The sequence below is a fragment of the Dryobates pubescens genome, chromosome 2 (genome assembly GCF_014839835.1).
Source record: "Dryobates pubescens isolate bDryPub1 chromosome 2, bDryPub1.pri, whole genome shotgun sequence".
In the NCBI taxonomy this organism is placed as follows: Eukaryota; Metazoa; Chordata; class Aves; order Piciformes; family Picidae; genus Dryobates; species Dryobates pubescens.
The window spans coordinates 37,407,187-37,430,356 of record NC_071613.1 but is presented as its reverse complement, the minus strand read 5'-3'; the positions used below and the strand labels follow the sequence as shown (position 1 = coordinate 37,430,356).

General features: G+C 45.5%; 2 protein-coding genes across 3 annotated transcripts in view; both read left to right on the top strand.

The window, feature by feature from the left end:
* The window catches only part of PSMD14 (proteasome 26S subunit, non-ATPase 14), a 40,668-nt gene extending 36,506 nt beyond the window's left edge, over nucleotides 1-4,162 (top strand). The window contains exons 8-10 of the mRNA XM_009911143.2: nucleotides 166-291; nucleotides 1,506-1,568; nucleotides 3,739-4,162. Coding sequence (XP_009909445.2) covers nucleotides 166-291; nucleotides 1,506-1,568; nucleotides 3,739-3,837 — 288 coding nt within the window. The 3' untranslated portion in view covers nucleotides 3,838-4,162. The remainder of the gene's footprint in view (nucleotides 1-165; nucleotides 292-1,505; nucleotides 1,569-3,738) is intronic.
* Nucleotides 4,163-8,207: 4,045 nt separating this feature from the next.
* On the top strand, nucleotides 8,208-15,103 carry TBR1 (T-box brain transcription factor 1). 2 transcript variants are annotated; one of them, XM_054175153.1, is made up of 7 exons: nucleotides 8,208-9,031; nucleotides 9,430-9,584; nucleotides 9,911-10,032; nucleotides 10,397-10,555; nucleotides 11,388-11,449; nucleotides 13,431-13,548; nucleotides 13,654-15,103. In XM_054175153.1, the coding sequence occupies exons 1-7, from the start codon at nucleotides 8,340-8,342 to the stop codon at nucleotides 14,272-14,274; spliced, it is 1,929 nt and encodes a 642-aa protein (XP_054031128.1). In that variant the 5' UTR covers nucleotides 8,208-8,339; the 3' UTR covers nucleotides 14,275-15,103. The 2 variants fall into 2 exon arrangements, with proteins under 2 accessions (XP_054031128.1, XP_054031121.1); XM_054175146.1 differs by having other exon boundaries at nucleotides 13,431-15,103.
* Nucleotides 15,104-23,170: the final 8,067 nt, after the last annotated feature.

Sequence of the window (23,170 nt, the reverse complement as noted above, 5' to 3'; positions counted from 1 at the left end):
TGTAGAAGAATAGTTGATTATTATATTTCCTGGATTTAAACGTTGTAAGATCACCAAATGTTTATTATGTTCTTACCGTTATAAGTTGATTCTCTGTCAAAGAGATCTTCATAGTATTGTCAATTTATTCTACAATGAATTCTCTAAAGAGATTTTGTTTTGCAGATGTTGCTGAATTTGCATAAGAAGAGTTGGATGGAAGGTTTGACACTGCAGGACTACAGTGAACATTGTAAACTCAATGAAACAGTAGTGAAGGAGATGTTAGAATTAGCTAAGAATTATAACAAGGTATTCATATCTCATATGATAGTATAACTGTGGCTGTGTTTATGAAGTGAAGAAATTAATTGCTTAATTTCAGAAGTAAGAAGTTGAATATCGCAGGTTTTATTCAGAATGCCTTGTGAAGGACTAGGCTATAAGAACAAAGCAATTGTTGCGGAAACTTTTCATTACTTGATTTCTATAATCTAATTTTTGGCAAAGAGTCTTGTAGGATTTGATAATTTAGGCACAAATGGGGATTTAATGGCCTGGTGGATAATGTTTCTTACTAACCAACTATGTGTCGTTTCTAATTGCCTATTAGCTCTTCAGGCTTTGCTGCCTGACTTTTTGCCCTAAACTAGCAAAGCATTTCACATTTTGCTTTGAAATGTGAGTAATGACATAAATTTTGTATTCTTGATTAGTGAAGACAACATAAGATTCCTGTAAACCAAAATAAGCAGTTGATTGTATTCTTCATCCCTTCAGTCAAGGACTACTTGATCAGTAGTGCAGAATAAAAATTACTTATTTGTATCATTCCGGTAGATGGATGGTAAGTATTTAGAACATGGTCTAAAGCCCAATTCAATGTTCATTTTAGATTTAAAAAAATATATTATTAGTGGTGTAAGAAAGAGGAATCACAGTTATTTGTGCTGTTTTAATACTGCCACTTACACTTAGAACTATGTTTTATAAATACCAGATCTCAACAAGCAGCGCTCTGAGTAGTAAGCATGTCAGTCATTCCTGATGAGTGCTATTCTCTTAACTGCTTAGAAGTCCTTAAAACCAAAATTCACTTTTACATTCACTTAGTTAAGTTAGTGGATTTACTTTACAAAGCTACAGTTTGGAGGCAACAGAATATTATACAAATATATGAAAATATGTGACTATAAACAGTGTAAAAAATTTATTGAGGTCAAACCTTCAGCACTTGAAAGTAAGTTATGTAAGTAACATTATTTTTCTTCTGCTTTAGTAGTTTAACTATCTCCAGCTATCTTTATCTGTTGATACCACTCGGGAGTATTTGCCTTGATCTTTTGCACTAACAGTAATTAAAACCATGGCTGTTTGCTTTTTTTTACCCCCCCCCCTTTTTTTTTCTCCCCCCTTTTTTTTTTTTTTAATTTTGAGAAAGCAAATTATATTTTGAGGATCTTGTGGCTTGGGGGGAAAAGTAAATGAAATTTGAAACAGTGACCTTTTCTGTGTTTCTTTCACAGGCTGTTGAAGAAGAAGATAAGATGACACCTGAACAGCTGGCAATAAAAAATGTTGGCAAGCAGGTGAGGTGTGATGAATTACAGTGAGGTGGAATGATATGCTTCGTTCATTCTAAATATTAATTTTTTACATATGCGTAGGTGACTTTAGTTCTACATGCAAGATATTCTCCACACTCCCAAGTAATGAATTTAGTTTTGTCGAAGATTGTTGTGCAAGGATCACAGCTTGTGACTATAGTAATCAGCAGAATATCTGCAAGTTGTGTTCTATATGCATTTCTGTTCCATGCAGAGGAGCAGTGCTGAGATTTGGTAGTTGTTGGGGTTCTTTTCTGTAAACTTCTTTCCAAGAAGAGGTATAAAAGTACCCAAGTCTGTGTCAGAGAGGCCAAAATTGTGGACAATTTTTTAAAATGGTAATAATTGAAAAATAGTGGGAGTGTTGTTTATATATCATCATGGCTAATGAGCCAGCTCACCCCTGCCCTCAGTTCATGAACTCACTGTCAGTGCTGAGCTTAATTATGTATGTATGCATGCAGGTAAGCTGCTTTGCATTCTATTGCTTGTGAAGGAGAACAGGTCAGGACCCTAGCTGAAACTGAAAATACCTATCAATGCATTACATCACTTGGCAATGTCAAGGTAGAATGTTACAGAAGACGACAGAAAACTATTTCTACAATTGATTTTGACATCAAGGTTGAGGAAATGTGCCTTGATGAAGGAGAGGAGAGCAAAACAAGTTCGTAAGAAGTTCTGTCCAAATTCAAGAAGGGCAATGGAAACAAGAAATAGCTTTTCAAATATCCAGTTTGTCCTGAAAGAACAGCATTTGTTGTGTTGCTGGTAGTGATAGAAGAATTTAAAGGATTCTGGATTGTTCTTACATGTCAGCTTCTAGCAGCTGTGTCATAACACATCTGCACTATTCTTCAGTCACTCGTGTATTTCTGAGGCATTTAGAACAATGGTGTTTGTGCACACCTACACACAGATAAATATATATACAAAATAAAGCATGTAAGAAGGGCTGTATTTTAAGAGTTACGATGTCATCTCGAAGAAAACCTGAGCTTCACTAGTTGTTTAAATCATTATGCATACATGAAAAAAAAACAAACAAAAAACCAGTTCCTTAAAAAGAAAATATTTTTTCCCAATAAAACTACTGTTTTCTTTAAATTACAAAATGGTTCAGTTAAGTAACTTCCATGTGTTGGGTTTTTTAATGCAGTCTTTATAAAAAGCTTCATAAATGACGAGCTGCCCACAACAGGGATATTATCTTATTAGGTTTCATAATTTGCTAGGAACAGAGAGAATTTTGGAGAACTGTATGATCTTTGGAAATGAGTTAAGAAGGACATCTCACACAGATTGTCTGGTACACTGGTTCATTAGATTTTGACAGCAATTCATTTTTTTAAAAAAAAAAAAAGCTAAAATTCCCACACTATTGTCTTCCATATTTTCATTCCTTTCCACTACAATAATACTACAGTGAAGTTTAGAGATGTTTTTTAAACGTGCCTGATAATTTTGTGCTATTTAGAGATGAATTACTTAGAAGTACGCGAGTATGGCTTTCAACCAGACATAATCTTATTGTTCTATCCAGATGCCCACAAAAATGCCCACATCAATTGAGTAAGAGTCTGTGTGGATGTGTGTTTTCAAAATACTACTTAGGCTTAGCCTAACATTCCATTTTTCAGAACATTTAAACATAGCATTGTGCATTTTTCTGGTTTTTCCAATGGGTATAAATGCACTAATTTTCTTGCAGTCAATACAACTGTTCAAAGACCGTGTTAGATCATGCTTGAGTCTCTACAGGATTAGAACACACATTTGTACAAAGGTCTGAATACAAACTGCAGTGTACCAGAACTAAGATTAAAATATTTGCCTTAGTGAGATGTATAATGAATTCCACACACACTGTGTGATGTCTTTCAAAACTCACAACTGTCATGGTTCCTTTTTGGATGCTGGGAGGAAATTTACTTCCTAAACCTATCCTCAAATTACCTGAGTTGATGGTATGGGCTAATAAAATCGTATTCATGGAAACTCAGTTATTTGCTAGGTCGTGGTAGAATGGAAAGTTTAGGAACATTACTGACCTGTGTTCCTTAACTTGCAATCATCTTACATAGACCTGAACAAAATGAAATCCTTCAGAGATGTTTCAGTCATTTATCTCATGGCATCCTTTGTATTTCAGGATCCCAAACGTCATTTAGAAGAGCATGTGGATGTGCTGATGACCTCAAACATTGTCCAGTGTTTAGCCGCTATGTTGGATACAGTTGTATTTAAATAACCCATTTACTGTTTGTGATGCTTTCTGTGTATATTTGTTGGGTTTTTTTCTAATACTCACAAAACAGGGACTGTTAAGGCTGTCTTTGATTAAACTGAGACATCTGACTTAATTCACGATGTAAGTGCAGCACTAAAACACCTTTCAGTCTCTAATTGTGCAGTTGCTTCAGTTTCTTTATGTCAGAGTCTTCACAGATTCCAAAGCATTCAAGAACACAATGTGGGCAAAAATGTATTACATTTTCATTTAATATTGGGGGCAAAATCAGTAGTACATATATATTTTGATTGTTGCAACATAATAAATACATTTACAAACCTGTCTTCTGGAAGGCCTTTTTTGAAAAAGGATGGTGGGAATCAACAGTGTAGGTAAGTGTTGGTAAAGGTTTACTTCTACCCACTGCAAAACTACTCTGATATTGATTGCTAGGACAACAAAAACTTGGCTCTCATTGATTACCAGATAGGTTCTGTAAGATTTAAAAAAAAATGTAGTAGTGTTGAATTCTGAGGATGTACATAAATTAAAATGCTGAAAATTCCCCTGCTACCTCCCCTTTCAGTATTTATTGAAATCCCAATATCCACAGAAACAGCTGACCTTAAGAAAATTAATTCAGTTATGCTGATAACTGAATCATACAACTCTCACAAGTGGTATCATAAATAGCAGTATTCTGAGAATAAACATTAAAGTGATAGAGGCTGTTCCAGGTTATATGAACCTTCCCTCCTGTGAAGGAGAACATACTTGAGACATCCATATATATAAATATATGGAAGGAGTCTCAACTGGAATATGACACTTAAACCATTTCCAGTGGCTAGGGAGGAAAATTCACAGGAACACAGGTGGTTTGTCTGCTTGGTCTTAAGCAAAGCCAAATAACTGGGTTTGGTGATTGATGGTGGTTTTGGGGAAGGGGGCTAGTGGAGATTTTCAAGTATTGGATGACACTTAGGCTGATTTGATTCTTTTATCTGGGCAGAAATGCTTTCTTTCTCTGTCACTCACAATAATTTGTTTACTGGATTTTTTAAAGAACAAAATTGTGCCACACAAGTAAAACCAGATATCTTCTTTTGTGTTGAAGATTATTTTTAAAGTATGTGACATCTTACTCACATAGTAAAGAAACAGCCCATAAAATTGTCTGATTTTCCACTTTGTGCCCAGTAATTTTTTATTTACTTATTCATTGCCATTTGAAGGTTTTTCTTTTGTTTGGAATTTATTTAGGCCTTTTAATTTACTATTTTAGAATAACTCTCTCTCAAAATATATTTAGCATGCACTTACTTCAGAGGGAAACATGCAGATTTTTGCAGCTGCCCTCCGTATGGCCTTCCCTCTGCCCCCACACTAGGCAGTAGAATATCAGACAGGGAAAATGGAGATGTACCAAACCACATTTGCCTGCATATAGTTAGGTGGAAGTGCTTTCTGTTGATTCGCACTAAAAACCTGCATGTCATCGAGAAAGGCTGTATTTTGGGCCTTGCCCCAGGGTGACATGGGGCAGGAGCTGATTGGGGCACCTGCCCTGGGGCTCATCTTCCAACCGGGCTCTACATCCCTGCTGCTACCTACTCCCACACGCACGTGTAATGCCACGAGGGAGACAGAGTTTGGCAGGTCGTGGGTAACATGGCACTGCAGAACAGGAGAGGAGCTATCACAGTGCTGCAGTGTATACATGTGTGAAAGGCCGGTGTAAGCAGGGAGATAAACCAGCAAGTCTTGCATATTCTAAATTAATTTTGACAAATGTACATCTTGCAGAGGGTAGCTGAAGGGAGTCTGCTAGAGATGCAGATCTCCTGTAGCATGAGCTTCTGCTGTGGTGCCCTGTGTTCTATCCACTTAGCTTGACTTGGAGGCACAATTTTCCATTTACTAAGATGTTTTGTGAATAAACAAATGGCTGGGTTTTGGGGCATCTTTCCTCATTTTTGTCTAGTGCTTTAGGAGCTACGCAGAGGAGTTGGAAGAATGTGTGCATGCAGTAACCTGAAAAGCAGCAGCCCATATACCATCTTGGAGGAAGAAAGAGGTTTTGAAGTTGCCACCTTCTGAGCCTTCAGCCACAATGGAGCAGACCTTCATTAGCAGCTTGACCCCTCGTCACTTGTCAGCATGAAGGATAGACATACTGTATTAGCAAACCTCTTTCTTTCTACGACGATTCTGTAACACCACCTGCCATTTCATATTCCCCTATTATACCAGTTTAGGAGTGGTGCACTGAAGGTTTTTGGCATACATTAGCACTTCCATGTGATTGGCAGTATACCACTGAATTCATTGCAGCTCTGCATCTATATGGATGTAGCTCTGTAATTCAGGGCAACGTTTCCCAGGGCTTATCTGCATTTCGACCCATCTCCTGCCTCTAAAGTCCATTACCTTTCTGTCGGTTTCAAGCAGTGAAAGGGAAGGGGCTGAGTACACTGATGAAAACTGTCAGGAAGTTAGAACTGATACTCATAAAACTATTTTCTTAGCATGGAAAAGAGAAGGTGGAGTATGGAAAGTTGCATGTGGTGTACTACCCAACTGTGAGTAAAACTGGTTTGGTTTTTGGTTTATTTTATTAGAATAATTTCCTTGCAGAGAATGTATGTTTGCTTCTATGAAATTCCAAATAACTGAGCTAGCTCACAGTTAAGCAATGGAGAAACCAATGGCCCTGGGATTTGAGAGTGCTGAAATACATGTTCTGACAAAACATCCTCGTTCTAGTCTTCTCTGGCTATGAGTTTGCCAAGTTTCAACCTGGCTTCGGATGATGATTTGATGGTCTTGGGTTTATTATGCCAACTTTAAGCCGGCTGCTGATGTCACCTGGAAAAGGACACGGTCTGTAAAATACTTTGAAGTCCGAACTGCTAAAGGAAGAGGTCCTCCGTAGGCAGAAAACAAATATGCAAGCAAACACACAAAACCCACAACAACAAAACGGTGCTTTTAAGATCTTAGAAGCTTGCCTAAGAAGGGAGATTGATGCTTAGTAGAGGCTGGGTGGTAGGAGAGTGCCCTGAACTATTCAGACGCATCTTCTCGTCTTGGAGCATCCCGGTTTCAGTTAGCCCGAGGCTCAAAGGACCACAGTGGGGGATCTGCCTGCCAATCCCTCCTGCTAACGGGGTGTCCCGGCGGGCGGCAGCAGCCCGTTTCCCAAAGGTGCGCGGGCCTCGCCCTGGCCTGGCCGCGCTCAGCCCCCGTGGGGTGCGCACCCAGGGCCACCGCTCTCCGCCCGGGATCGGGACTAGAGCTCCTCCGGGCCGGCGGATCTTGCGGAGCCGCCCTCGGGCAGAGGGTGCCGGCGGCTACCGCTGCAGGACCCCTGCTCTCTGCTCCCGTCCTGAGCCTATCGTTCGGGCCGCGCTGCCGCCAAGAGAGGCAGCTGTTCCTGACCAACCTTGTGAAAAACCTCCCTCCCCTCCTAGCGCTGCTGGTGGGACTGAAGCACGGAAGGATGGCAGGCATCAAGGGGAAAGAAATCCGGAGCCGGAGGGGTGGATGGATACCTTCCACCCTGTTTTGCTGATAATCTCCGACATTACGGCTGCCGGGTAAAATATAAATTTACTGAAGAACCCGTAAACATCGCAGCAAATACATTAGGGCACTTCGGCTTGCGGAGCTTATGATTATTTCAGAACTTAAAAGAGATGATACGCGGCCGCTGTCAGGGGAGACGGAGGTTGTATTCTCCCCCGCGAAGCAGGCACGGGTGGGAAGGGGTGGGGGCGTTGTGCCGAGGGTAGCGGGGGGGGGGGGGGGGGGGGGTCGCTCACAGGAGCTGTTGGGGAGAGAGGGGCTGCGCGCCCCGAAAGAAGGCAAATCGTGGAGGTGAGCCGAGGGCAGCAGCCGCCTAGCCCAGCGCTCCCCTCCCAGCCGGCTCCCGAAGCCCCCAGCAGCCGGTCTCCTCCCTGACACACAAAGGCGGGGTACACGCGCGCAATATTTGGGGAAGCGCAGGGGGGTTTGATTTATTTTTTCCAGCCACAGTAAAAGAAAAAAAAATGCTGGAAAGGTCACATAATAATGAGTTCTTACAGCAAACACATTCTTCCCTTCCCCCTTCCCCTTCCTTCTATCTCACAATAAAATCATCTCCTTCAATTTGCCATGATCGTCGCGACCAGAAGCCAGGTGATTATCCTAATTAATGTCTATCTAATTAAATTACTGTCAGCGGTTAACCAATGGCAGCAGCCGTTTCATCCTCTCCACAAGCAGCAAGATCAAAAGTGAGTCTTTCCTGATTGCTGCATAGTGTCAATTGGCCAATCTCTTCTCCCAGGGAGGAAAAAAAAAAAAAAAAAAAAAAAAAAGGAGGAAAAAAAAAAAAAAGTAAATCAAACGTTTGGGAAGCATTTGGCGGATGAAGTGCTTTCTGTCTAGTGAGGGTCCCAGGATGTCTAGCTTCTGATACTAAGGAGCCCTTTCAGATCCAGGGACTGAAGGGTTATTACTGTGGTGCTAGAGCTATGCAGCTGGAGCATTGTCTTTCTCCCTCTATCATGCTCTCCAAGAAATTTCTCAATGTGAGCAGCAGTTACCCACATGCAGGCGGATCTGAGCTTGCCTTGCATGATCATCCTATTATCTCGACCACTGACAACCTGGAGAGAAGTTCACCTTTGAAAAAAATTACCAGGGGGATGACGAATCAGTCAGATACAGACAATTTTCCTGACTCCAAGGACACACCAGGGGACGTCCAGAGAAATAAACTCTCTCCCGTCTTGGACGGGGTCTCTGAGCTTCGTCACAGTTTCGATGGATCTGCTGCAGATCGCTATCTGCTCTCTCAGTCCAGCCAGCCCCAGTCTGCTGCCTCTGCTCCTAGTACCATGTTCCCTTACCCCAGCCAGCATGGACCTGCTCACCCAGCTTTCTCCATCGCCAGCCCCAGCCGCTACATGGCTCACCATCCTGTGATCACCAACGGAGCTTATAACAGCCTCCTGTCCAACTCTTCTCCACAAGGCTACCCCGCGGCGGGCTATCCTTACCCCCAGCAGTATGGCCATTCCTACCAAGGGGCACCTTTCTACCAGTTCTCCTCCACCCAGCCGGGGCTAGTTCCCGGAAAGGCTCAGGTCTACCTGTGCAACAGGCCACTCTGGCTGAAATTTCACCGGCACCAGACGGAGATGATCATCACGAAGCAGGGGAGGTAAGCCACCGCGCGGACCCTCGCCGGGTGTCGGGGCTGCTCCGCCGGGGGAGCCGCCTGGAGCCTCCGCCGCCCCGGGGGAGCCGTCCGCTGCCGGGGCCCCTGCGCTGGGCGCCGGGAGCGTCGGTGCCGGACCCTACCGGGGCAGCCCTCCCTGCCACCCCGCAGGTCCCTGCGCCTGCTGTCCTCACCCCGTCCCCACGGAAAGCTCGACGTTTCGGGGAGGGAGTTTCTTTTGATTTTTATTTCCCGGTCGCTATCGGGAGCCGTAAGGATAAAGCACAGCGGGATGGTTTCTCAGCGTCTGCCTGTCGCTGCCGATGGCTTGCCTTCCTTCTTTCCTTTCTTTTTCTTTTTTTTTCCTTTTTTTTTTTTTTATTCCCTTTCCTTTTTTATAGGCGCATGTTCCCTTTCCTAAGTTTTAATATTTCTGGTCTCGACCCCACGGCTCACTACAATATTTTTGTGGATGTAATTTTGGCGGATCCCAACCACTGGAGATTTCAGGGAGGCAAATGGGTTCCTTGCGGCAAGGCGGACACCAATGTACAAGGCAAGTTCCTGCAATTAACACTTTTCCCGACACATATGTAGGTGAGAATGATTAATTAAAGCCTTTGTGGACTGGCTCTGGCAACTTCTTAAAACGAGAATGGGCCAATGATGCTTTTTTTTTTTTTTTTAAGAGGGTGGAGGAGAAAGTAAGAGGTGTTCGGAAAACATTATTTTAATCCTTCTCTGCTAAAATGAAGCAATGTCGGCAGTAAAATACTGCTAACTTGAACGGGGTCCTTCGATCTGGTGTGCTGCTACACAGAGGCAGAACCGGGGTGTATGTGGGAACTGTGATGCGATTGTGGCTTTTGTCGTTTTGCTTAGGAAACCGGGTGTACATGCACCCCGACTCTCCCAACACGGGAGCCCACTGGATGCGCCAGGAAATCTCCTTTGGGAAACTAAAACTTACAAATAATAAAGGAGCATCGAACAACAACGGGCAGGTCAGTGGGGGAAACGCAGACACTCTGGCGGAGTTAATTTTAATTGCTTCAGGCAAAATCCTGCCGCTTCCGAAAAGACGTGTGATTTTTTAAAAATTTTTTTTTAAAAATCGTCGCGTTAGGTGAAAATAAAAGGGTAGTGGTGGTGGAGGAAAGCACTCCCGTTTATTTTGTCACGGGCCTCTTTGACCCAAAGAACGTTGCCTAGGCTGACATCTCTGCCCAGTGTGGCCGGGGAAGCCCGAGACAGTCCCGGAGAGGCGGCCGGGGTCCTGCCGCCCGCAGGCATCGCTCTCCCGGTTCTTCTCGCTCTAATTTCCTCCTCTTTCCGCGGCCCCCTTCCTCTTTTTCCTCTGCCTGACAGATGGTGGTTTTGCAGTCCCTCCACAAGTACCAGCCCCGCTTGCATGTGGTGGAGGTGAACGAAGACGGCACGGAGGATACCAACCAGCCGGGCAGAGTGCAGACCTTCACCTTTCCCGAGACCCAGTTCATAGCAGTCACCGCCTACCAAAACACTGATGTAAAGTGCTCTCTGGTCTATTGCGCTTATGGTCCCCCGCGTTCTCCGCAGTGCCCCCCGCAGAGGCCGGCGTGGCCCGGATGCTGCGCTTCCCCACCCGCGGGGTGATGAGGCTTCCTATCTCCCGCTCCATGCCCTTCTGTTCTGGCCGAGCCTGACGAACCCCGGTCGCGGCTGGAGCCACCCGCGCCACCCTGCGTTTGCCCCGGAGCGACGGATCCGGTCGCGCAGCGATCGTGCCGCTACGCCTGGAGCTGGGCGTTCAGCAAAGGCGTTTGTCTTTCAGTCGGAAGCAGCTCAGTTAGCTGTTAAGCTGTCAGCTTGAGCTGCAAATCTGTAAAGATCAGTTAACAACCTCATTGATTTCGCCGGAGGTGACGGAGCAACTTTCTCAAATTAAAAGCTCGTTAATGCTTGGCTACGTTTCGGGGTGGTCTGGCTTTACTATAGCCCGGTGCCCCCTTTTCAAATGACATATGTTCAGTCCACATCTTTGCTTTAATTATTTTGCTCGATGCAAATGCAAACTCTCAGCTACCGTTCTGCGGTACGTTTTGTAGAATTTCTGGATTTAAATATATTAATACCTATGTAGCAGCAATATGGGTCTCAAAACACGGGGCCAAACACTAAATTCTATCGTACTCTTTACAATAAACTAAACCTTAAATTAGACTGTGTTACCTATACACACGCCAAGGCTTTATTTTTCACGTTTTAAAAGCAATTTGATCGAATAGAGTAAAGCTTGATCCTTTTTCAAATGTGTTGGCTCAGCAGGGTACATTTTCCAGGCTTTCCCAACGTGCGTTCTGCTCCTCTTTTTCTCTAGATCACACAGCTGAAAATAGATCACAACCCTTTCGCAAAAGGCTTCCGCGACAATTATGACACGTAAGTAAAGCGGTTTTTACTACCCTTCTGCCGGCTGCACGTACATGTCAAAGAGGGACACTTCAGGATGCGAGCTGGTTTCATTTCACATTGAAATGTGTAATGTCAGGTTTTTCCAGAGCCCTCCGGGAGGGAGGTACCCGTAAGCTCTCTCGGCGAGGCGTCGGAGCGGCCGACCCTGCGGCTGGAATCAGCGCAGCCCTGCGCAGCCCACGGCCACGTCCGCGCCCGGGGCCACGCTGCCCATGACTGAGCCCGCACCTGGCTCCAGCACTCGCGGCGGGTTTGTTGTTGGTTTTTCCGGGCACGCACGTGTCGCCCCGTTCCAAGTTTCCGCGCAAGGGCTCCGACAGACTCACCCGCACAGCCCGCCGGGTTTGCACAGTCCTGAGGTCCACAGAACCGGTGTTCAGAGAGCAATTTCTTTGGCTCGTTTTGTTCTTCTATGGACATGCATTTTTAAATTTATTATTTCTTTTTACCCCCTATTTTCTGGGTAGAGCTAAAGCCTCCTAAGTTCTAACCGCGGTTTGTCCCCTCTGCCTGTCCACTTCGGCCCGCTCATTCCCAGGCACGGCCGTTTGATCCATCAGGCCGTGCCTCCGCAGGAGCTGCCGCTGGTGCCGCCGCTTTTCTTGGCGCTCGGGAGCGGAATAGGGACATCCCGTCCCGGTAGACGATGACCCCGCTGCCCAGCCCGGGCCGGGCCAGCCCGGGTGGCGGGCATAGGGCGGCCCAGCCTTTTGAAGGGTGGGCGGCTTTGGAGTTCACTTGCCCCACTGCAAGCCACAGGTTTGCGGTACGTGACTCCGACTTTAAGAGGTAAAACCTCCTTTTGCCACTCTAAACAGCGGCGGGGAGCGGCCTCTCTTGTGGAGTGCCTAAGCTCGCGCATATCTTCAGCGTCTGCTTAAGCTTCCCTCAGCTCTGACAGCGGTCCCGCATCCTCCAGCAGCAGTTTCCAAGTGTGGAAACGACACCTAGGCCTGAACTAATGTGAGAGGGGTTCGGGACCGATCACAGGCTCTTCCTCAAAGGCTAGGGTCGCGGTGGCTGTGGCGGGGAAACCAAGCCGCCGGCGGGAAGGGGAACTTCGGTACTTGGTGCCAGAGAGGGGGGCATCCGTGCCTGTCCGCGTTTCTGGGCGTCCTGCGAGGAAGATGAGCAGCTTTTGGAAAGGTTGCATGGCCTTCGCCTCCAGCCACAAGTGCTTTTCTCTTTTTAATAAGGAAAAAACTTTATAAGGCGTCACTTGAAAGGAGATGGGGGGAGGGGGAAGCTTCAATGTTGTCTAGCACGTTGAATTTGTTTAAGGGCCAAGTTTATTTTGGATAAGAAATTCCAGGAGGCGTGGAGGGTTAATTAAAGCACAGTTTTAGCCTGAATTAAATACAGATAGTAGTTATTCATCCATTAAAGTTTTTATAATCGCAAATTGCAGCCCAGCATGGGAGAATTATATATAGGCCACGCAGGGAACACTGGATGTGTCTGTCTTTACATTTTCTACAGTAGGTGTTTAAAGATTAGCTTAATTTAAACTCGGTAAAATGTTGATGGTTCGTCTATGACTCCCAATAATAAGTGTTAAACAGCCGATATAATTCCTTAGTCTGCCATTCATGCTGTTCGCGGCAAATGACCGGGTTGCCTGTTGCTCGTACAGCGGGACTGGTCAATGTGTAACGGCGCGAGATTTGACGCCATTGGGATGCTGGGCTCGAACCGGAGCAAGAGATCCCTGCCCCGTCAATGAAGGACCAATCGGTTGCTGAATATTTGTTGTCCATGCCTCTCTCCATCTTCCGCCTTCCCGGTTGAGGCCCTCGGCGCTCCTGGCGCCGGAGGACTCCGATCCCAGAGGGGAACGCAGGCCGCAGATGGGGCGGGAAAGCGCTAGGGCTGCGGCCGGCAGCGTCCCGCGCCAAGAAGGGCGCCGGGCAGTGGCGGACACCCAGTTCTCTCCCCTTCTCTTGGGCAGGATCTACACGGGTTGCGACATGGATCGGCTGACGCCTTCCCCCAACGACTCGCCCCGCTCGCAGATCGTGCCCGGGGCCCGCTACGCCATGGCCGGCTCCTTCCTTCAAGACCAGTTTGTGAGTAACTACGCCAAGTCCCGCTTCCACCCCGGGGCAGGAGCCGGCCCGGGGCCCGGCGCCGACCGCAGCGTGCCCCACACCAACGGGCTGCTCTCCCCACAGCAAGCCGAGGACCCGGGGGCCCCCTCGCCGCAACGCTGGTTCGTCGCCCCCGCCAACAACCGCCTCGATTTCGCCGCTTCCGCCTACGACACGGCTACCGACTTCGCCGGCAATGCTGCCACGCTGCTTTCCTACGCGGCCGCCGGCGTCAAGGCGTTGCCACTGCAGGCGGCAGGCTGCGCCGGGCGGCCGCTAGGCTACTACGCTGACCCCTCGGGCTGGGGGGCCCGCAGCCCTCCGCAGTACTGCAGCAAATCGGGCTCCGTGCTCTCTTGCTGGCCCAACAGCGCGGCGGCGGCGCGCATGGCCGCTGGCAACCCCTACCTGGGGGAAGAAGCAGAGAGCCTGGCCCCCGAGCGGTCCCCCTTGCCGGGAGCCGAGGACTCCAAGCCCAAAGATTTGTCCGACTCCAGCTGGATCGAGACGCCGTCGTCCATTAAGTCCATCGACTCCACCGATTCTGGGATTTACGAGCAGGCTAAAAGGAGGCGGATCTCTCCCTCGGACACCCCGGTGTCCGAGAGCTCCTCGCCCCTCAAGAGCGAGGTGCTCACCCAGCGGGACTGCGAAAAGACCTGCGCCAAGGACATCGGCTACTACGGCTTCTATTCTCACAGCTAGGCGCGGCCCGCCCGGCACCGCCGTCCTTTTGCACAATAACTCCTCCGCGTTAGCGCACTGACCCCCGCCCCTAGCTGTCCCATCCGTAGTCCCGGCCCCGGCTCCGGCCCCGTGGGGCCCGGCGGGCAAGCAGGGAGGGAGTTAGAGCCGCGGCTGCCGCCACGGCCCCCCGCTCCGCTCCCCGAGGGCGCGCCGAGGTCGCGGGGGGCACGGCCGCTCCGAAACCCACTGATAAGTAGGATGCTTAGACTATTAAACCGTACAGCGCTTCCTTCCTTTTACTACGGATGGTTACTAGGGGATAGCAGTGGGGGAAAAAGAGCCTGTGAAATGCCTGTACATAGTATTTAATTTATTGTAACCGGTTACTTTTCTTTGGTTCTGTTTCTTTATTATTTGTTTGGATTTTTTTTTTTTTGGTTTTGTTTCATTGTTAAGTCACAAAACTTAGATCCTGTTTAAATTTCTTTATGCCCTTCCCTACATCTCCCTCGCTCCTTATTTTCCCTGCTCCTCCCCAGGTAAACACTCTTAATAAATGCCTCTGGAGATGCAGAGTGGTCCATAGCTCTAGCAGCGAGTAATGGGTTTCTCACTTTCTCTGCAATTCCTGGTATGAAATAATTATGCCATGCCCTGGGCTAACACAGCTAAGGCAAAGCTCAGCTTTCCCTTCAAAAGAACAGAAATACATCTCATAGGAAAGTCGATTAAAGTAGCATGACGCCTTCCAAAAGCAAAATTGACTGCCTCTGTATTTTTCTTTAAACGAACTAGTTCGACATCAGCAGTATTATTTTTATGGTATTCCCCCCAACACTCCCTCCCCCCCCCCCCCGCCCCCAAGTGCCAAATCCATTACTGGTCCCTGCAGGTGCCAAATATGCTGACAAACTCTTTTCAAATTTCTTTGCAGTTTCCCCCTCATTCTTTATATTGCTGTAAATCTTTGTAATGAATAATCTAAAAAAAAGGAAAAAAAAAAAAAAGAAAAAAAAAGATATAGACGACTGAATTGTTGGTAACCATAGTGTAGTCCAGTGAAGATGAATTGTGAGTTGTATATTTTACTGCATTTAGTTTTGGAATTGACTTTTTCATAAAGTAGCTAACCAAGATCTGACTTCCTGGGGAATCAAATGCACATCGAAAGTAAGAGCGATCTTTCCTGTAAACCTCTTATATTAATGAAGGAGAACTAATATCCCTCCAGGTCCGGTGTCCCCCTCCTCGCCCCCCTTCCTCCCCCCCCCCCCCCCCCCCCCCCCCCCCCCCCCCCCCCCCCCCCCCCCCCCCCCCCCCCCCCCGGCGAAGCAGAATAGTAAGTCTTCGAATTTTGAGTAGCAAATCTATACAATTAACGCATTTTTATATGGAAAAAACCAATTATAAACTGAAATATGCATCAGGCTAAATATTCAGTCTAGATTACACTCGATGAGGAAATTTCCTAATAGAAATTCAGGGTCATAAACGTGTGTATATTTTTGACTCTTATGTAAATCGAATGTTGTGATTTTTATATTTGTTCTGTTACGTCTGTGGAACTAAATAATTTATACCAGTACATGCTCCATTGAGAATGTTTCGGTTTTTGCCCGTTTGTATCGTCTGTGTATACCAAGTAAAATAAACCTGGCAAAACGTTAACGTCTTGTTGAGAAGCACTTCGCTGTTTTGCAAGTACGAAGTTAGGGGAGGCCAAGGGGAGGAGGCGAGCGTGAGCTCGCCCCACGCCCGGTCTCGGCTCGAGGCGCGGTAGTCTGCCCTCGGCGTTTTGTGGGGGGTGAGGGCGTACACCGCGCTAAGCCTGAAGGTTTGCAGAGAGAAAGAGGGAGATGAAACCCCGTCGGGTTTGAGAGTTTTATAATTACCCCTGCCTTTCACTCTTAAACTCCCTAACGGCATTTTGCAGGCAGGACAGGTCCGTGGCGGGGGTCTTTGCTCGCGGCGCAGCGTTGCCCGCCCGCAGCTTCCTCTCGTCTGGCTGGGGCATGAACTGCCCAGGCAGAGCCCCCACAGCGTTCAGCGAGGTGCCCGGCCGGGCCTCCCGGGGCGGGTGTCCTTTCGGAGGACCAGCCTTCCCCGCTGCGCGGGCTGCCGCGGCAATGGAGCGACGGCGGAGCTCCCCATTCCCGCAGCACCACCACTCTGCCGACCTTCTAGGGGTGCAGCCCCCTTTGAAAAAAAGCTATCCATAGGCGTTAGGAAAGGCGGCATCCCCGGCACCTGCGTGGGTTGTGGTGCGCAGGGTGTTTGGGGAAAAAGGTCAGTTTAATTCTGATTTCTCGGCGGGGGGGAGGGAGAAGGGGGATGGAAGCGCGGGTGCGAAGTTGCTACGGGGATTCTGTCCTGTCACGGTATTGACGCGGGAGGACTTGAGCAGCCTAATTGCAGTTCTTCCCCTCGCACCCCCGCGAAGTGCGGGGCGGTTTTACCTCAGGTGGGGCCTCTGCATCCCTAACGCCTCCGCCGGGTGCGCGCCGTGGGGGGGGAGGGGACGCGGGAGAGAGCAGGGTCCGCAGGCCTACGGCGGCGAACTCGCAGGGCAGCGGGATGCGTCGCTCGCCCCGCGGCTGCCGTCGAGTCGACTCACCGGGCTGCATCCAGAACGGAGATGGGGACTGCGCGGCCGCCGGGCGCCCGCCCACAGAGGGGCCGTGGGGGGCCGTACCCCTCGGAGCCTGGACAGTTAGGAGGGAGAAGGTCCCTCGGTGAAGAGCAGGCAGTCGGTGCGGCGAGAGGTGCGCGCCCTTCCCCGGCCGCCTCATACTGGACAGCGGAGGCCGCAGCGCCGCTCGCGACCCCCCACGCGACCCCCCACCTCTCCAGCGTCAAACTGCCTCCTGCGGTGCCCGGAGGCCTCAACGGCACGGTGAGGGGCTTGTCCTGACGCCCTCCTAGGTGTTTCCCGCACCAGGTGGTGCAAGGCTCTGCAAAAGTTAATGACTTTGGCCCTTCTTCCCTGCTCTCGGCCAGCAAAAGCCTCCCTTCCCTCTGTCCCGCGCGTTGTCCCCACCAGACATCTAAGGTTGCTGACCGAGACAGCGGCGTTCCCGGACGGAGAGCCCCGAGGGGAGCCCGCTGCAGCGGCGGGACGCGGGCGGTTACAGCCGGCCGGGCATGCGGGCACTCACTAAAGGCAGACCGCTTGTTAAAAGTTACTGTGCTAGGTTGTATTTACTGGTGATTATCCATCGGGTCTGGAATAAATACGTAACGTGTGACAGGTCTGAAGAAAATCCTTCCCTGTGCGTGAGTGGTTAATGTTATTCCATAACTATTTCGGCAGGATAATTCCATAACTATTTCTGCAAGAGATTTGAAGAGTTAAGGGCTGCAGAAGTAAAAAAAGGCTAATTCCTGTCGGTAGGTCACTTTATTATAATTTTTTAGGTTATTGTTATCAGAGGTGTACTTCTGCTTGTTTTAGTCGAAGCAAAACCAGTATATGAATTTGTTTGTCCAGCAACAAATTGCATGAATTTTACATGAAGTATCATTCTAGGTGTGCTGTCTGGGCTTTTAATTTTTTGATTTATTGTGCAAAATAGTCTATTCAGTTGCCCTTTCTTTGCTTTATGTGATATAACACAATGTCAAGCTCCGATCCGTAGAAACTAATTCAAAGGTCTTGCTGGTAATACTTTCTGCAGCGTTTTACATTAATGCTATATCAAATGTAATACAGTGATTTACGTGCTGCAGATTTTGCACGAGTACGCTATGCATATTTGATGACACATTGCATATTTTAACAAGATTTTTAATGACTGATTGAAATGTTCGCTAAGATAGTTTTTAAGAGCTGGAGGAGAAATGATTGTGGAAAATGCGTGTAATAGAATAGTGATAAGCATGGGAGGGTTTTGATTGACAGTATGAGGAAGCAGATGGATGACTAGGTAGGTCAGAGGTAAAGATGCCTTTGACAGCTTTTTAAGTTCCTTTGGCCATTTTGGTCCAATGAATCATGCAAAACATGTGTACATTACAAAACTGATGTCTCTGCATCGTTTACTGTTGGAATCCTCATCTTTTCAAACCCACCCTAACCTTCTTTCATCACCACTTGACGTGCTATGTCTAAACTAGATTGCAAGATCCTAAGAAGGCAAAAATCTGTCTTGTATTACTTGTCAGCAAAAAAAAAAAAAAAATTAGGAAAAAAACCATGTAAACCTATGGAGCTAGAAGAACAACCATGACAGATTGGCAGAATAGGCGTAAGGTGGGACACGTTCTTCTTAATTTTCGCTGTCTGGTCATCACTCCCCTCCCCTAGGTAGTGCTCAAGGGAGATGTGAACAATGATTATTTTTTTTCTCCCTCCCAACTGGCATAAATCTGAATTTTCATAAGTCTGATAAGATAGCTAATTGCATAATTTTCTTTATAACATTATGCAGTGAGTGCTGTTGCTATAGTTAAAATTATTTTCTTCAGTCTGTTTTTTCAGGTGCTTTGTATGGCCCTTGCAGATCACTTTGTCATCTGGAAATGCTCTGATTTATCCTTGTAAAAGGTTACTGTTTTTGGAAATCTGCTTTAAATTACATAAGCCCATTTTAAAATCACTGTGATGTATAAAAGAAAGAATGTGTGTATATTGGGAGAAGCTGGAAAAAAAGAATTTTGCATGAAAGTATGCTTTTCAGGTACTGTTCTGTGCAGAATGAACACAAGTTTTCATTTTAAATATTAAAACTTGTCATGAATGTGGTTTCCAGTGGGGAATGTGTCACTTGCTCAGATACAGGGGCAAAGTCAAAGAGAAAAAAAAAAGAAATAACAGTGATACGTAGAGGGAAGGAAGGAAACTGTTTGTGTTCAGCATCCTGTTCCTTCCAGCTAAATAGATATATTTGTGGTAGGTCTGGAGAACCTCACAGCTTAGTAATAACATTTCATGCATTTGTCAGAATGCATTTTAACTGGGAATGCACAAACAAATGCACCACTTCTTTGAGAGCATGACACTTGAAAGCTCTGCATTTGTTCGAATATCTATATCTATATATCTGAAAAAAACCCCACTGGTTGAAGTATATAAAAAACTCGTGGAGCATAGATAACATTTTTCTTCTTACAGATGCAGAATAATCATTAATTTTTAAGGATACAAGGCTGCTGTTACTGATTAGATATAACTTCTGGCATTATAAAATATATTACACAATAAATTTTGCGATGCTTTATTCATGCTATCACTGCAATTTCTCGTACTTGCAGTGTTTGTAACACTAAGGGGCTGATATGAGTATGGATGATCTTGTGGGTCTTAAATTGACTTTTTTTAGATCGATTTTTTTGTGTATTTAAAAAAAACCAACCACCAACAAAAAACCCCCCAAAACCTCCACAAACAGACCCTGGAGACAGAATGGATGAAAACTGCAGGTACATCACTTCTTTATGAAACTATTTATACTATTACATTGATATTAACAAGCATTTATTTCTTAAGCTTTAAATAAGAAACAGCTGGTAATGACTTTGAATCTGTTTTAAGAGACATTTTAGGTAAAATGTTGATAGCTTGTAAATGTGCATTCCTACCTTAGTCTCTGATCGTGCATGCAAGTTCATATGTGTGAACAACGTAAAGTAAAAGGTCAGTCCTACAAAGACTATTCGCTTGTCTAAAAATTCACAGGCATAAATGTTTTCAGGATCAAGGCCTTTTTCAATAATTGTGATAGCTGTGTACCTTGAAGTGACTGACTGATTTAGAGTACACTTAATAATTTGAATTTTTAATATAGCGGAAGTACTGCATTGATGAATTACCGAAGAGCATCACACAAGCTCCCACTTCAATAATTTGTAATATTCTTGTTTTGTTTGTTTGGGTAATTTTATTTTTTTTTTTTAAGTGACAGCACTGATGCATAACTTAAACTTTTCAAAAGTCACATCTTAATGCTGTGGAATTAATTTTTGTAGGTGGGCTTCTTTCTTGAATTATATTTAGTTGTAGATTGACTGCTTTTGTTTATCCAAGAAGTGGACAATGCTGATCTGGGACTAAAGGGTGAGGGAGCAGCACCAGTATTTTCAGTTGAGAGAAATTTTTTATTGCTGAAAGGTATCCTGGTTTAGATGGAGACACCCACTCTCAGCAAATTAAACTGAAATCGTAAATGTAAGCTAGCAAATGCTTTTGATGATGAATCAACACCCTGTGTGGAGCTTATATACCTTTGTGGAAATCTTTGCTGTAGGGGAGATGTCATTTATCGGTAGTAAACTACAACTGGACTTTCACATCTCCATCCTCCACAGACCTCCTGCTGGATACACTGAGGAAATATGGTGATTCTTCTCTGGCCCTGGAGAAGGTTTACACTCACCCTGTATTATTGAGGAATCCCACCTGAGGGCCTGGCCGCAGCACCTTCTGTCTCACCTGTTGCTCTGTGATCAGTGCCTACATTTCCCCAAATTAGATCTGTGGTGCAATAACACAGAGAAGTAACGATTCTCCACACTGTGTCCCCTTTTGGCAACTCTTACCTTTCCATGTTGCCACTGCTTTACCACTGTACTTCTAAAGCATAATGGGTTTGTACACAGGTCTTCCTTTAAGCTTGGTGTGAGCTCTCTTCTGGGAGTTCAGTTTATTCTTGCACCAGAAGGGAGCATTTCACTTGAATTAGGCGCAAGATATTGAATAAGATGTAAAAGGTTCTGCTTTCTATTGACAGTTCTCAAATTTCCTGTGGAAACTGCAGTATGTAAGTGATGGTGGCAATGGGTGTTTTTCAGAAGTCTCTTGAATAGTTCAGTAGCCCATGTTCAGAAATGAAAATCTCACTGAAAAATCTCCAGTGCTTGCAGTTTTAAATCATTTCCACGCTTTTTGCAGTTTTATTCTCAGGTGCATAATTGAGCAGTTAATTCAGATATTAATTGAGGATTGGTATTTGTTGCAGAGTTTGGGTCAGAATAGCATGAATTAAATCCTTAACTTGTGTACAAATTATGTCAATGCATTGGCTTCAGTGATTCAGTACAAGTCTGTATCACCTGAATGTTTCCTCTTGTGGTTCAGATACTATGTGAAGCAGATGCCATTTGATGGAATGGATAGGGCTAAGTATTAATTTTATATCCATCCTTGTTTCTCCTGTGTTAAAATAATTATATAAAAAATCAACTGTTACCTTACTGTACTTTTTTTTTGGTCTCTGTTCAGTTCTGTTTATTGTCAAGGTTGATTTTGAGGGTTTAATTATCTTCATGACTGATTCACACCCAGTTTGCTTGGTGTATGTTGTACAAGAATTTGTCCCTTTTTAGGGGCAGTATTCAAAACAACAGTATTCTTTCAATATAAATGATCAGAAGTTGAATGGAAGGAAATTAATCAGGTATTTTCAGTTCTTCTTGTATGTGTCTGGGATTTCATGATGCTCAAATCTTCTTCACATTTTTTGCAGAGTTTTCTAGTGTAGCTCTTTTCCCCCCCCACACACACTTTGTGCTAAATACTATAAATCCCTCTGATGCTAATGTTCAGTATTGTATTTCTAAACATTTCAGTGTTTCTGTATATTGTCCACTTTAACTTCTCGCTGATATAAATGATTTTTTTTTTAAATGACAGACTGATTATATAAGTAGATGTAAACTAATGTAACATAATCACAGAAATTAAAAATCAGCCTTTAAAAATTATCATAAAAATCTACTGTAATAACATGTGGATGTAAGAGTGCTTCAGGAATGTATTTCACTGAATGCCATTTAGAGATATGTAATGTAGAAGGCCAAATCCCACAGTAGGTGATTAGCAGTTACGTGCTTGTTTTCCAAGCATGTTATAAATGGAGAAATAACACAAATAATTGTGTTGTGACAGTGTAAAGTTTAGCATGTACGTGCACAGAAGTCTTTGCAGGATCAGAGCCCAAGTCTGTTCTGCTTTAGCAGTGTTACGTGTTGTGGGGCTTGGGGTGGTTTTTTCCCCTTCGTAATTAAAATGTGGTTCTGTTGCTGTGGTCACATTTCCCAGGTATAGAAGGACAACAGTAGTGCCAATGCTGAATACACATTGTGCTAAACAGTAATTATGTTTCATGTTAACTTTATTTTGATCTCTACAACTGCCTCAGGATAAGGATCTAGAAGATGTTAAGTGTAGTTCTGGGTACACAACCCTTCTTGTGACGGGTGGTTTGCTGTCAGTTCAGCTCTCTGAAGTAATTTGGATGATGATGGTGATACTGCATGGTAAAGGCTGCCAGGTTGGTGGATGCAAGGGCAGGACAACAGGAAGGTGGCGATCCCTTTCACAGCAAGTGGGCATGAGATAGGCTTATCTATAACATGAAACCTGCCCCCAGAGAGTTTTTTTAAGATGCGGCATGCATCACTGTATTCCTGGGTGATGAAGCAGCCGAGCTCAAAGCTGATGCAAATACGGCTGTAGTCTCCAGCCTCTGGTCTCTAACCCTGGTAGATGTCCAAGCCTCCTGTGAGCTTCATCCTCTGCTTTGCTCTCCTCTGTCCTTTACCCCAGGGTGGGGGGGCTTCACTGGCTCATCCGTGGCTTATTCTGTTTACAGCTTGAGCACGTAGATGTGTGCTGTCTCTTAACAACTTCTGTGGAAGATGCTTAAACAAGGAAAGCCATGCTCAGGATTGCTGAAGAAGATGAGATCCATAGAAGGCTGCTCTCTTTTATACCAGTAGTTTTAAATTTACATTTACATGGAGTTTTATGTGATTGTGGAGGGTTTAACCCTTACAAAACATTTAACATGACCCATTTTGTAGGAATCTACAAAGTAAATATTTTTAGTATTTGTAGTTGCATAACCAGGGTGTCTTGTTTCTGATTTTTTTCTTAAGTAGCATGTACCAGCTGAACTCCTAGCTTTAATGGTGTTGC

What these genes read in the sequence shown, in the direction of transcription:
- TBR1 (XM_054175146.1), top strand. Translation starts at nt 8,340, where the DNA reads ATGCAGCTGGAGCATTGTCTTTCTCCCTCTATCATGCTCTCCAAGAAA. An exon ending in ATCATCACGAAGCAGGGGAG is followed by an intron (nt 9,032 to 9,429) that starts GTAAGCCACCGC and finishes CCTTTTTTATAG; the next exon opens with GCGCATGTTCCCTTTCCTAA. An exon ending in GGCGGACACCAATGTACAAG is followed by an intron (nt 9,585 to 9,910) that starts GCAAGTTCCTGC and finishes CGTTTTGCTTAG; the next exon opens with GAAACCGGGTGTACATGCAC.